The sequence below is a fragment of the Xenia sp. Carnegie-2017 genome, unplaced genomic scaffold (genome assembly GCF_021976095.1).
Source record: "Xenia sp. Carnegie-2017 unplaced genomic scaffold, XeniaSp_v1 HiC_scaffold_6, whole genome shotgun sequence".
NCBI lineage: Eukaryota > Metazoa > Cnidaria > Anthozoa > Malacalcyonacea > Xeniidae > Xenia > Xenia sp. Carnegie-2017.
The window spans coordinates 1,890,215-1,902,973 of record NW_025813526.1 but is presented as its reverse complement, the minus strand read 5'-3'; the positions used below and the strand labels follow the sequence as shown (position 1 = coordinate 1,902,973).

General features: G+C 34.1%; 3 protein-coding genes across 3 annotated transcripts in view; 2 read left to right on the top strand and 1 right to left on the bottom strand.

The window, feature by feature from the left end:
- The window catches only part of LOC124458344, a 71,524-nt gene that overhangs the window by 48,265 nt on the left and 10,500 nt on the right, over positions 1 to 12,759 (top strand). The window lies entirely within an intron of this gene.
- On the top strand, positions 4,434 to 5,238 carry LOC124458345. The gene is made up of 2 exons (XM_047008377.1): positions 4,434 to 4,734; positions 4,963 to 5,238. The coding sequence occupies exons 1-2, from the start codon at positions 4,477 to 4,479 to the stop codon at positions 5,236 to 5,238; spliced, it is 534 nt and encodes a 177-aa protein (XP_046864333.1). The 5' UTR covers positions 4,434 to 4,476.
- LOC124456763 lies at positions 5,649 to 7,499 on the bottom strand. The gene is made up of 2 exons (XM_047007108.1): positions 7,180 to 7,499; positions 5,649 to 7,089 (listed from the first exon to the last, which is right to left on the bottom strand). The coding sequence occupies exons 1-2, from the start codon at positions 7,397 to 7,399 to the stop codon at positions 6,332 to 6,334; spliced, it is 978 nt and encodes a 325-aa protein (XP_046863064.1). The 5' UTR covers positions 7,400 to 7,499; the 3' UTR covers positions 5,649 to 6,331.

Below are 12,759 nucleotides of genomic sequence, written 5' to 3'. Positions count from 1 at the left end.
ATTAAAAATTCCTACTTCTTCAAATATTTTGTTTCAATATTCTTGCAATATTGAATGGTTGCAGAAGAAGCAAGAAACATAGAACAAACAAGAACAAACAAGAGCCAAGAAATGTATCATTTGTTCTGCATGTACTTCTTGCTCTTTATAATGACTTCGGTATTGATGTTTGATGATGATTTGCGCCATTTTAATTTGTTGATTTATGTACCTCTCTTTCTTTATCATTTCCTTCAATCATAAATTACAGTTTTAATGTCCAATCAAGTATTCTTTATCACACATGCATTCAAGTTTTAGCTTACTATTTCCTCTGGCGTATCAATGTAATTATGATTTAATACATTTCCAGACATTCTAAATATCAATTAGTAGAACTTTATCGTTGGTTGTGATCAATCAATTCGTTTTGTTTTCATCATAAGGATAAATATGAAATGATAAAGAAATTTGCGAAACGGTAAAATTTTTAAAGAATTTTAGACTAGTCAAATTACCAGATGGCAGCTATGTATATATGATGCATGCTGCTACCATAATTACAGAAAATGCTTAAAAAACATACAAAATGTTTCATAAAGCTTTAAGTATTTTATAAGATAAAGATTGTGTTAGATTATCTGTTGGATTACGTATAAGCATGACTATGATAAATGAAATGTATGTTCTTAATAAGGAAGTGAAATCCATAAGAGCTATTGTTCTTGCATTATGTTATAAACTCTGAATTTTAAGTTTTCTTTATGTTTTCTTTGCTTACCATTGAAGAGGAAATTTGGCTATCAATGAAATTTTCCTTCATTTTGATAAGCATTTTATCCTTCTCAAACAGCTTGTCTCTTGTCGTGCTTGTGGCTTTTGAATTTTGACATCAACACAAGACGAGTACTTTTGTGGACGGGGATTAATTTCATGGAAATTTATAGAAAAAATATGCAACAAAAATAGCAACAATCCAAGAAATACTATTTACATTGAAAATAACAGACCAAATTATTTTAATTCCTTATAACAATACCCGGAAAAAAATGTTTATTTTGACGTTATTCAAATTGGTCAACTATTTCAAGTGTCTCTACAATCTAAAAGAAAAATATGCACTGCAGATGTTAGTTTCTGTTCATAGATAAGATACTATAAGCCAAAAGAGTATTGTCTATAAACAACTTTTGTTCAATTTTTAGAGTTCATTATATTATATTTTATCCATTTTCTACTTAACCCAACATGAAACTTTCTAAAGTACATCATTTTCAAACAAGGCTAGTTTCTTAGGTGATTATCTTTATAGATGAACTATATACGTGACGGTGACACAAATTTTCATGATTTTATATATATTTGGGATAAAGGACAATAATTGCAGAAATTTAGTGTCAGAAAAAATATGCAACAAAAATATTGTTTCAACAATTCCGAGAAATATCATTTACATTGAAAATAACAGACCGAATTACTTTAATTTCAAATAACAACACCCCGTGAAAAATATGTTTATGTTGACGTTATTCAAATTGGTCAACTATTTCAAGTGTCTCTATAAACTAAAAGAAAATGTGCACTGCAGATGTTAGTTTCCGTTCATAGATAAAATACTACAAAGCCAAATAAGGAGTATTGTCTATAAGCAATTTTTGTTCAATTTTTATAGTTAATTATAATATGGTTTACCCCCTTTTTACTTAACCTAACAAGAAACTTTCTAAAGTACATCAAATTGAAACAAGGCTGGTTTCTTAGGTAATTATCTTTATACATCCCATTTGGCATGATTTTAATTTCTCATGTTTTTATTATATTTAATTCATTTCAACGTATTCATTCCCTTTCCTCTCTCAAAAATACTGAAAATAAGGACAAAAAAGACACATTAATGTTGTAAACCCTCCCCCCTTAATCATTTTTAGAGCAAAATTTACGAATTACATTATTCATGATATACATGATATTCTGTTTACAACATCTGTCTGTCGTAGAGAGAAGCTCGACTCCATAATTATATAAGTTCTGAATTGAATGAAATTTCTGAGCATTTTGACAGAACTGTCAAAATAAAAAAGTCTCAACAACTAAATGTAAGAATGCAACTTTGCAGTATTGAAAAATTCTTACATCTTCAAATATTTTGTTTCATACAGTTAAAAGGCGTTTTCCATCTTCAAAAATGGTCTTGTAATATTGAATAATTGTAGAAAAAGCAAGAAATGTATCGTTTGTTCTTTTGCTTCTGTATTTATGTTTGATGATGATTTGCCCTATTTCAATTTGTTGAATTATGTACCTCTTTCTCTTGATTATTTCTCTCAATCCTAAATCTTAGTTTCAATGTCTAATCAAATATTCTTTATCATACATGCATTCAAGTTTTAGTTTACCATCATTCTCATGTAAAACGTAAAACACTTTGCAAAAATTTCATAATTCTTAAATGTCTATGATAGTTTAAAAAAATTGTTTTTGTTATCTGTATTTAGACTAAAAATACTTAATGATTGTTGCTCTAAATATTTTTGATGTAGCTACTATTTCCTCTGGCGTATCAATGTAATTATGATTTAATACATTTCCAGACATTCCTAAATATCAATTAGTAGAACTTTATCGTTGGTTGTGATCAATCAATTCGTTTTGTTTTCATCATAAGGATAAATATGAAATGATAAAGAGATTTGCGAAACGGTAAAATTTTTAAAGAATTTTAGACTAGTCAATTTAAAGATGGCAGCTATGTATATATGATGCATGCTGCGCTACCCTAAATTACAGAAAATGCTTAAAAACATACAAAATGTTTCATAAAGCTTTAAGTATTTTATAAGATAAAGATTGTGTTAGATTATCTGTTGGATTACGTATAAGCATGACTATGATAAATGAAATGTATGTTCTTAATAAGGAAGTGAAATCCATAAGAGCTATTGTTCTTGCATTATGTTATAAACTCTGAATTTTAAGTTTTCTTTATGTTTTCTTTGCTTACCACTGAAGAGGAAATTTGGCTATCAATGAAATTTCTCCTTTGAATTCTGATAATTTATTTTCTATCCTTCTCAAACAGCAGCTTAGAAAAATTGGAACTGAAACAAAAATTGTCGTGTCTTAAAGTGCTAGTAATATTGGCTTTTTGAATTTTGACATCAACACAAGACGAGTACTTTTCCGTGGACGGGGACACAAATTTTCATGATTTTTCATTATATTTTGGGATGAAGAGCCATAATTGCTGAAATTTAGTGTCAGAAAAAATATGCGACAGAAATATTGTTTCAGCAAGTCCAAGAAATACTATTTACATTGAAAATAACAGACCAAATTATTTTAAGTCCTTATAACAATACCCCAGAAAAAAATATGTTTATTTTGACGTTATTCAAATTGGTCAACTATAGAGGCTTTGCATGAACACGTGACTTATAACTTGTTGATTAGCAACCGTAACTATGGCGCCATGATAGGGGGCATGCAAAACGCACATGACGTCAAGTCAATACGAACGAGTGCCATGCCTTCCTAAATATCGTGAAACTTTAAGTGTTGAAGATCGTGTTAAATACGAAGAGAAGTTAAAGTTAATTTGTGGTATCGATCCCTACAATGTTAGTCACAAATTTTTCTGACGCGATGGATTTATGGCCCAATGTTGAGTTCCCCGACATTGTGACCTACCTGTTGTTTTCAACAAGTAGGTATACCAAGGAGCAACTGAAAGCTTACAAAGCTTAGAATCATACCAGTATTTTGTTGCTGGATGGGTGAGGTGTGTGTATGTCGGTAAAGCAAGTACTAACATCAAGATTTTAATCGCAAAGGTTAGTATAATTATTACTTAAAACGTGTTTTACAATCATTGTCACAATCAGTATGAAAAAAATTTGGTGTTTAATTCATAGGTAAATCATTCGCAAAGCCTGAATGACACTCCTCTAAAACCATGGGCTGCTGTATATAACAATGGGTCTGTTATAACAGCACATTGCAATAAAGCTGGACTGGGAGAATGTTGTTCACATGCTGGAGCGTTTTCTTTGCTGTTGAAACTGGTGTACGAATAGTAAAGAACAGGACTTGTACGTCTATTCCCTGTCAGTGGCTAATGCCTAAGACAGTATCAAAGATTACTTATCAAGAACTTTGTGACGTTGATTTTACTTCTTCCAAACGTAAAAAGCAAAAGCTGGATGAACATATCAATGAATTAGCTTCTAGTTCATCATCTACTACCGATCAGACAATGACAACAGACAAGCCTCGTTTGCAAAACAAGTACAAGCCGTCTGAAAATCAAATAAAGAAGTTTTATCAACATCTAAGCGACACTAAAAGTAATCCTGCAATCTTGTCACTGATTTCTCCATTTAACGAAAAATTTGTGCCAAAGAGACCTGCTGTTAACCTTCCAGACCCCTTGAATAAGTTGTACTCCCACCATTTGCTTGTCTTGAGTATGAGGAGCTAATTTCGAAATCAAAAGAAGTTATGGAGACAATTACAATCAATCAACAACAAGCTGATATGATAGAAAAAGCTACACGAAATCAAAGCAAGTCTCAGATTTGGCATCAAATGCGAATGGGGAGAATAACTGCCAGCAACTTCCACAGGGCTTGTCGTACAAATCCTGAAACACCATCACTAAGCCTGGTCAAAGATGTTTGTTATGGTTCACAGTTTAAGTCTGATGCAACATCGTGGGGAAAGGCCAATGAGAAGAGAGCCCTAAATCAATATACACAAGTCAGCATTGACATATTGTTATTTCATGAATTGTTCATCCAGTTAATTAAGTGTTTATTGCTGCAAATTGATTGCACATAAAAATTTTTTTTATGCACTCATAAACCTAATAGCAAACATGTACTCATTTGGCACAAAAATTTAATTTTCTTAATTACATGGGCTTTGCTGTGCAATATATCAAAATAAATAATTAGATACATAAATATATATCTTAATTTTATTTAGGTAATGAAAGAAAATCATAGCATCTTCTCAGTTAAAGAATCTGGATTTGTAATTGATCCAAAGTACCCTTTTCTTGGTGCAAGTCCAGATGCAATCAGTTACTGCAACTGCCATGGTGAAGGATGTGTTGAGATTAAGTGCCCATACAGTTTAAGAAACAAGACTATCCAGCATGGCATAGTGATGGAAAGAATTTTTGTCTCACTAAGACACCAAATGGTACCTTACAGATGGACAGGAAACACCAATATTACTATCAAGTCCAACTGCAATTAGCCTCTACAAAGTTAAAGTTTGTAGATTTTGTTGTCTGGACTCAAATGACATTTATATTGAACAAATTCAGAGAGATGACGAATTCCTTGCTGTCAATATTGAAAAGCAAAAGAAATCTACATTTTGCAATTTTACCAGAGCTTCTTGCAAAGTTTCACACTTCAAAACCACTTCCATCAAATGACACATTATTGTTTTGCTATTGCAGAGTTAAGCTAGATGACACTTGTTTTAAAATGTAGTAATGATAAATGTTTGTTTAAATGTTTTCACGAAGTGCTGTGGTTTATCTCGAAAGCCGGCAGCAAACAAACCATGGTTCTGTGTAGACTGTAGAAAACTTTTGTAGAAAGGAGAAAATGTAAATAGTTCACTAGCAACTATTTCAGAAGCAACTTCTGAGCCAATTATGCTAAGTTATGATGTTTGCAATATTTATTATTTATCTGTTTCAACATATTTTAGAATAAATTGTTCATGTTTAATGTTGTCGCACTACTCTAAAGAAACTACTGATGGACAACAATTAACTAAAGCACAACATACTGTAGCTATCTTGTCAAGTAAGCAATGTTCACCATCATCTGCTCGCAAATAGTCGATTGGAGCTATTCCATGACCAAGAATTGTGTATTTCTGACGAACACTGCCAATAACTCGCTCCACATGTATGCGAACATTAGCTATGGATCTTGTTGTTTCTATCTCTACAGGTGACAGTTGAGCCTTGCCTTTAGTAAAAGCTGGAATCTTAATACTTGCACAGTATAATCCGGCACTGTCTGCAATGTTAAATCCTCTGTCTGCTAGAACTAAGTCACCAGGAACCAGCTTGTTTAATATGCCTGAGTGTTCAGTAATAAATTTGTCTGACGCCCTACCACCCCATGCTTTTGATATAAACGATACTGTACCTTGTGGTGTAATCCCTATCAGAAACTTTGCAGTGTTATGATGTTTATAAGACGACCAAGTATGGGCTCTAGCTAAAAAATCGGAAGGGCGGTCGATAAATACTTCGAAGCAATCGATTATGACAGCACAAGAAAACCTTTCTCTAAAACACATTGGAAGTGTCAGTCTTAATTGTTCTCTATCTGGCCAATGAATCAAATTTCATTCTTGAAAACATAACATCTATGCAGCTTTGAAACACTCTTGATACAGTGGATGCATGAATGCCAAATCTGTAGCCAAGATCTTGAACAGGTAAGTTTAACCGTAATCGCATTAGAGTCAATAACATTTGTTGAAATCTTGTCAAGGAATTTCGCATTACAAGACCTGGACTTATTAGCTCAAGAATTCCCATAAATACAGCCATATTTGGTAGACCAGTGTAGAATCTAAGCTTTTCATCATCAGTTAGATTTTCGGGCGCCAAAGGATCATTAGTAGAGTTTCGTGTGGTTTTTTCTTGAAGCAAATCGATATCGATTGATAGCAAATCGGTTTGCACTTCGATACTTCGTGTGCTCATATACTCGGTCTGTGTTTCTTGTGATTCTGTATCTAGGTTATCAGCTTCTAAACCTTCCCCCATATCATTATTTATGCCAGAATTACATTCTAGATGATATCTTGGATCAGTTAGATGACGAAAGTGAGGACCATTATCCACCATTTCTTCCGAGGTTGCTTCCACTTGTTGAGTGCTTATAGCTTGCTTTTCTTTGTTCTCTCCAGTTAGCTCAAATTGAAGACGCCTTTTTAGGGCTCTTTGACTAGTTCGATGGTGCCTTGTAAGCGAGGAGGTTTTTGATGGCTGACTTACTGAACCAGATAAGTGACCCATGGCGATTGTTGGAGCCCAGTCAGGATGAGTCGTCTCATATACTGTAGCTGGTTTCCCTGAATAAAAATAATAAACCTAGAGCAACACCGTACAATCAACGCTGAAGATGCGTATTTGAAATGACTTATTTCACAGATACAGTTTACCTTGATGGAAATGAAGCGAGCAAACAGTTACATTTTTTATTTGGCCATTAAACACAGCGTCCCGCCGAATGTTTGAAAGCCATTTTCCACGCCGTTGAAGAGAAATCTGTCTGGTTTTTTCACCCTGATGTGTAATAACCTTTGGTAAATTAAAAAATCTGATATTTTTGTCCCTTTCAGAGCGTTTTCCACAGCCTACAACACAGCAAAACTTTCCCATGGCTCGAACGTATTTTGTTTGTTTTTTACATGCCCCCTATCATGGCGGCATAGTTACGGTTGCTAATCAAACGCAGTAAGTCACGTGTTCATGCAAAGCCTCTATTTCAAGTGTCTCTACAATCTAAAAGAAAAATATGCACGGCAGATGTTAGTTTCTGTTCATAGATAAGATACTACAAGCCAAAAAAAGTATTGTCTATAAGCAACTTTTGTTCAATTTTTAGAGTTCATTATAATATGGTTTACCCCTTTTTACTTAACCTAACATGAAACTTTCCAAAGTACATTATATTCATACAAGGCTAGTTTCTTAGGTAATTATCGTTATACATCCCATTTGGCATGATTTTAATTTCTCATGTTTTTAATATACTTAGATCAATTCAACGTATTCATTCCCTTTCCTCTCTCAAAAATGCAAAGAATAAGGACAAAAAAGACACATTAATGTTGTGACCCCCCCCCCCACCGTAAACATTTTCAGAGAAAAATTTACATTTTCCACTTAAATTTTCATAACTTACAATCATCATACAGGAAAGTTGTTTTTCATTTTCACCGAATGCAGAAAATACAGATAAAACCTGCACAAACACCACGGTGGTAAACCACGGTGGTTTTATCAGGTGGTCAGAAACACGGTCGTTTATCACCGGTGGTTTTATCACCACGTGGTGATCACACGCACACTCACGTTTTATCACCACGTGGTGATCACACGCACACTCACGTTTTATCACCGTGGTTTTTATATGCGAAAATACAGATTAAACTGCTCCTCATCGGTTGTTAGTTCTTGAACCAAGTGCAGAAAATCTTCTTGTACTCTCCTTTGCCTGTTTATTGACGAGCCCATCATCTTTTCATTTTATTATTTTTTCCCGTTTTTCAACCTCTTCCAGCTCGTACAATATGCAAACAGATGCTAGTAACTTAGCCTGATGACTAGACGCCATGTTGATAGTCGCAATGTGGTCGCCATGCTCGTTTTTGCATGTGTGTTTCTGACGTTCAAGCGACTAACGCGCGCGCATCAATTCGCTTTAGTCGCGCGACCAAAGCGACTGCACAGTGTGTTTCAGTGTGTTGTAGAATTATGTTAGCGAGTATGGGGCCTAAGGAGGGGTACATTGAAACCCCCATCGGTTTGTTTAAAAATTTCATTGTCGAAAGAAAAAGCGCTTTTAATGCAACAGTCAATAAGTTTTTTAAGAGTTCTTTTCTCAAGTTTAGTTAAAATTTGATTTTCTCAAAAATTTCTTTCCAAAATTATTTTTATTGCTCTGTTCAAAGGCACGTTGGTAAATAAAGATTCGACGTCAAACGAAACGAATTGATAGCCTTCAATAAATTTTTAGGAATAATGTGGATAGAGTTTACGGCAACGAACGAATCGGTAAGAGTAAATTCATTAGAAGCGAGAGGATTGAGTAGTATTGAAGAGAATATTTCCTGGGTTTATGTGTGGTATGTTAGTACCATCCAATTCCACTTCACACTTCCGTTGGAATGATGTAACATTCATATCAGTAGAGCGTCAGTTCTCTTGTAAATATAGTCTTGACGATGAACGTGTAACAAATTAAGTATAACTATTCAAATAAAATTGTCTTGTTTCCTTCCAAATATTGAGTTAAAATGAATATCCTTTCTCGGCGACGATCATGTCTATCATGATCTCTATCACGGCCACGGTCTCGTTCTGATCACGCCTTGAACGGTCTGATATTCACCACCACGTCACGCCTTGAACGGTCACGATATTCACCACCGATCAGTTCATCGCTCGCGATCACTAAAAAATGGTAAATCCATTTTCAGGTCAATTTAGGCGCTGTCATCCACATGCAGGCATGGTAGGCGAAGTCTTTCAATTCCAGAAGATTTTGCTTCAGAGTAAAAAGTTTAATCTTATACATATGAAATGTTTATTGTTCATTAAAATGAACTTCCTTTATACCAATAACATTCGTGCAAATGTTTTGTGGTTTTAGTTTTCCTAAAGGTTCCAGTACAAAGTTGCACATGTTAAATGCAAATGTCAATACTTATATATAGAAATTTTAATGAAATGAAAGACGTGTTTTTATAATAATTGCATATTACAAACATTGAAAAGCGTCAAGTGAAAATTTTAACGGTCAAAAAAATTCTTTCCTTTTGAAAACCTCATTAACCGACAAGTAACTTTTAAACCAGCCTGAAGTAAAGACTGCAAAAATACATAGAGCAATGGAAAGTTGAACAATCTAATTGCCAGAATAAAGTTCCACATACACATCTGACTGGTGAACCCCTTGTCAAACCAAACACATAATCAATACACTTCGTAGTGTAAAATGGTAGCTATTAAACAGCCGATAAATTTCGTTTAGTGTGTTTTGAATAGAGATTTGAAGAGAAGAGTGTTGCTTTATATGAATCTTTGCTTCCTGTTTATTTACTCAAAAGTAATAGCTCAAAGGCTTCAATCAAAGTTCAAATTTCTCAATCCTTTTGTTTACATTTTCGCGTTTGCGGTTCGATTTAATTTCTAAAACGTAAACTAACTATGATTGTCAATTTAGAAACTCCCCTTGTTCGTATATTGTAAACGTTTGGTAATCTTCTTCAAAATCGATGCAATTTGCAATTGAGTCTAAATGACAGTTAAGATCACCATCTAAATGACAGTTACACATTTGTCGCCCATAAACAAAGAGATTTTTAAGTACTCTCTGCGACACAATTGGAACATTAATTTTAAACAAACAGAACATCCGTAACATCGGCGAATTTTTCAGACTGACGGATCCGACTGTCGAAAGCTCGCTTTGTATGTGCTCACACGATCCATTTTGTGATCCGACTAATCGGATAGTGTGAACGGGCCTACATGCGGAGAAAAACGGTCCTTGATCACGTTACATCATAGTTAACTACAGGATTAATCTTTTGCTGAACAATAATTTTTCAAACCACAATAAAAATAGCACTAAAACAAGTAACTGAATTACGATTATGGCAAAATCATTTGAACTAACGAACATTCATCATACCTGTCAAATTTTTCGGCGGCAGATGCTTTATGTTTGCTTCAGGGCACCATTTCGTGTGCCACCTAGCCCTCACCTTGATAGAAAAGTCAGAAAGACGTAACTTATAGCACAAAAATATGAAATTGAAATATACCAATGTTTGGCAGCAATCCTCCCTTTCTAGCCCATAAGACTCACGAACTTACATGGGCATAGACTAACAGATAAAAATTTGGGATACTAAAATACACGTTCCTATGGCTTGAAATCCTTCCTAAAATTTAGGATTGACATTGATTGATTATTTCCTAAAACTTAGATAATTACTAATTATTTTACATTTTGTTCGCAGTGACAGTTTCCTTCCACTGTTGATAAATAAATTTTTTCAAAAATCACCATCATATTTACCTGGTCGAGGTTTCCAGTTCTTCTGTTCTTCCTCTTTCCACATCTACCTACCAATACATACCGCCGTCAATCTTCTTACCGTCAGCATGTTTATAAGCGGCTACAATGGTACAGGAAACAACTAAGGACTAACTCAAACAAACACCAAAAACCAAACAACTGCCTGGTACATAAATAGGTAGGCAGGTGGATTTTCCAGACCAGAAATCGACAACGCCGAAGATAAACCGATAATCACCCATATTTGCTTACTGTAGCGAAAATATTGAAGCAAACATCGAGAAACAGCTTTGCATGATTTATTTCAGTCGAGGTTTGCATCACGTAGGCTGGACGGTAAAATAGGTACAGAAATGCGTACATAATGGGTAGCCTATCAAGTGCATGGCTAGTAAATGAATTAGATTTAATGAATATAGTTCAAATAAGTTGCATATTTAATACTATTTAAATAAAACTTGTTCACGATTGGAAATGTTTTTATAGTTACGACCATATATTTATTTAACTCTTTTGCTTTCGAGACTGTAGCTTAGCTTGAATGTCACGTGACCGGACTCAATTTATTTTGACGAACGCTGGATCATTGTTGACATGCTTGACTTTTATGGTATAAAATATAATTTGTTTTTGGGATCAAAACCGAAGCTTATAAAATTTGTATAAAATGGCGCCGTTACCGACTTATATCTAACGTGCAAGTCATTTCACACTGTTTCGAATCTGGGTAAATGGAGAATATATAAGAGCCGCCTATCGAAAACATGTCGTAATTATTCCGATATAGGTAAAATAAAGTGCTTCTGAGACAAATAATACCTCAACTTTAAAATGGCAAATACTCATACTTACAAAACACACATACTGCAAACATGATTCAGAGTTCTTATTAACTTGTCCAAACTTTTCATTAATTCATTCAAAACAATTATTCACTTCGAATTGAGCGAAATTGGGGACGACTTTCAAGGGATTTCAATACTTGGAGGAAGTTTTGAAGTCAAAGAAAACTAGCATCGCCTATGTATATTCCCGAATGTACTGCATAATCTTATACTGTAGCAGTAGACAAGCTTAGCTTTCAAATTTAATCAAATTGATCCACATCCCTTTCTATTTCGCAACCTGATGCTATAGTACGAGATTTAACATTACTTAGATTTGGACTTAAGTCAAAGTGAAGCTACACTTTGTGCATTTTTAAACATTGTACGCAGTGCCAAAAATAGGGAGCATTATGAGTTTGTAAAACAGCAGTTTTGGTGAGTGGAATTGAAATTATCAATTAGCATTGCAAGAGCTATTAAAACGTATTTTTCGTGATCAGAAATTTGAATTTGTTGCAAAACTATTTGCCTCTTTTGAGTAAACAATATTTTCTTTGTTTAAAAGCATTCGAATGTATTACAACCTATACCCACCAAAATACCAGTTAAATGAAACATTTTAAAGGTCCGACAGTGTTAGCTATGGCATAGGAGCGAGCAATCGTCTGTTGCCATTCTTGGCAATATCGACAGTATTTACTACAATGATTAAATAATAGCAGCATATTACATTGATTGCATTAAGGTGAAAGTGTTGGAAACACCACCGGAAAAAATGGTGGAAGATATCGATGGCATTGATTGAAAAATTATTAAAAACGTGATAAAAATCAGTTTTTTGTTCCACAACAACATCGTACTAACCAGGCTGTGTTCAACGACTTACCATTACGACAACTTAAACACGGTCATTTAAATAAACGATTTCGAAACTTTGCGCTCATTAAAGAACTAAAATTGGTAATTACAAAACAATGGCAGAACTTGTAATGGGTAGAACTTACTATGCATGTCCTTTCATGTTCAAACTCGACAAAACAATAACCACGAGGTTTTCCTGTTGTAGAATTGGGTACCATTTGAATCACTGAGAAGATACAGAC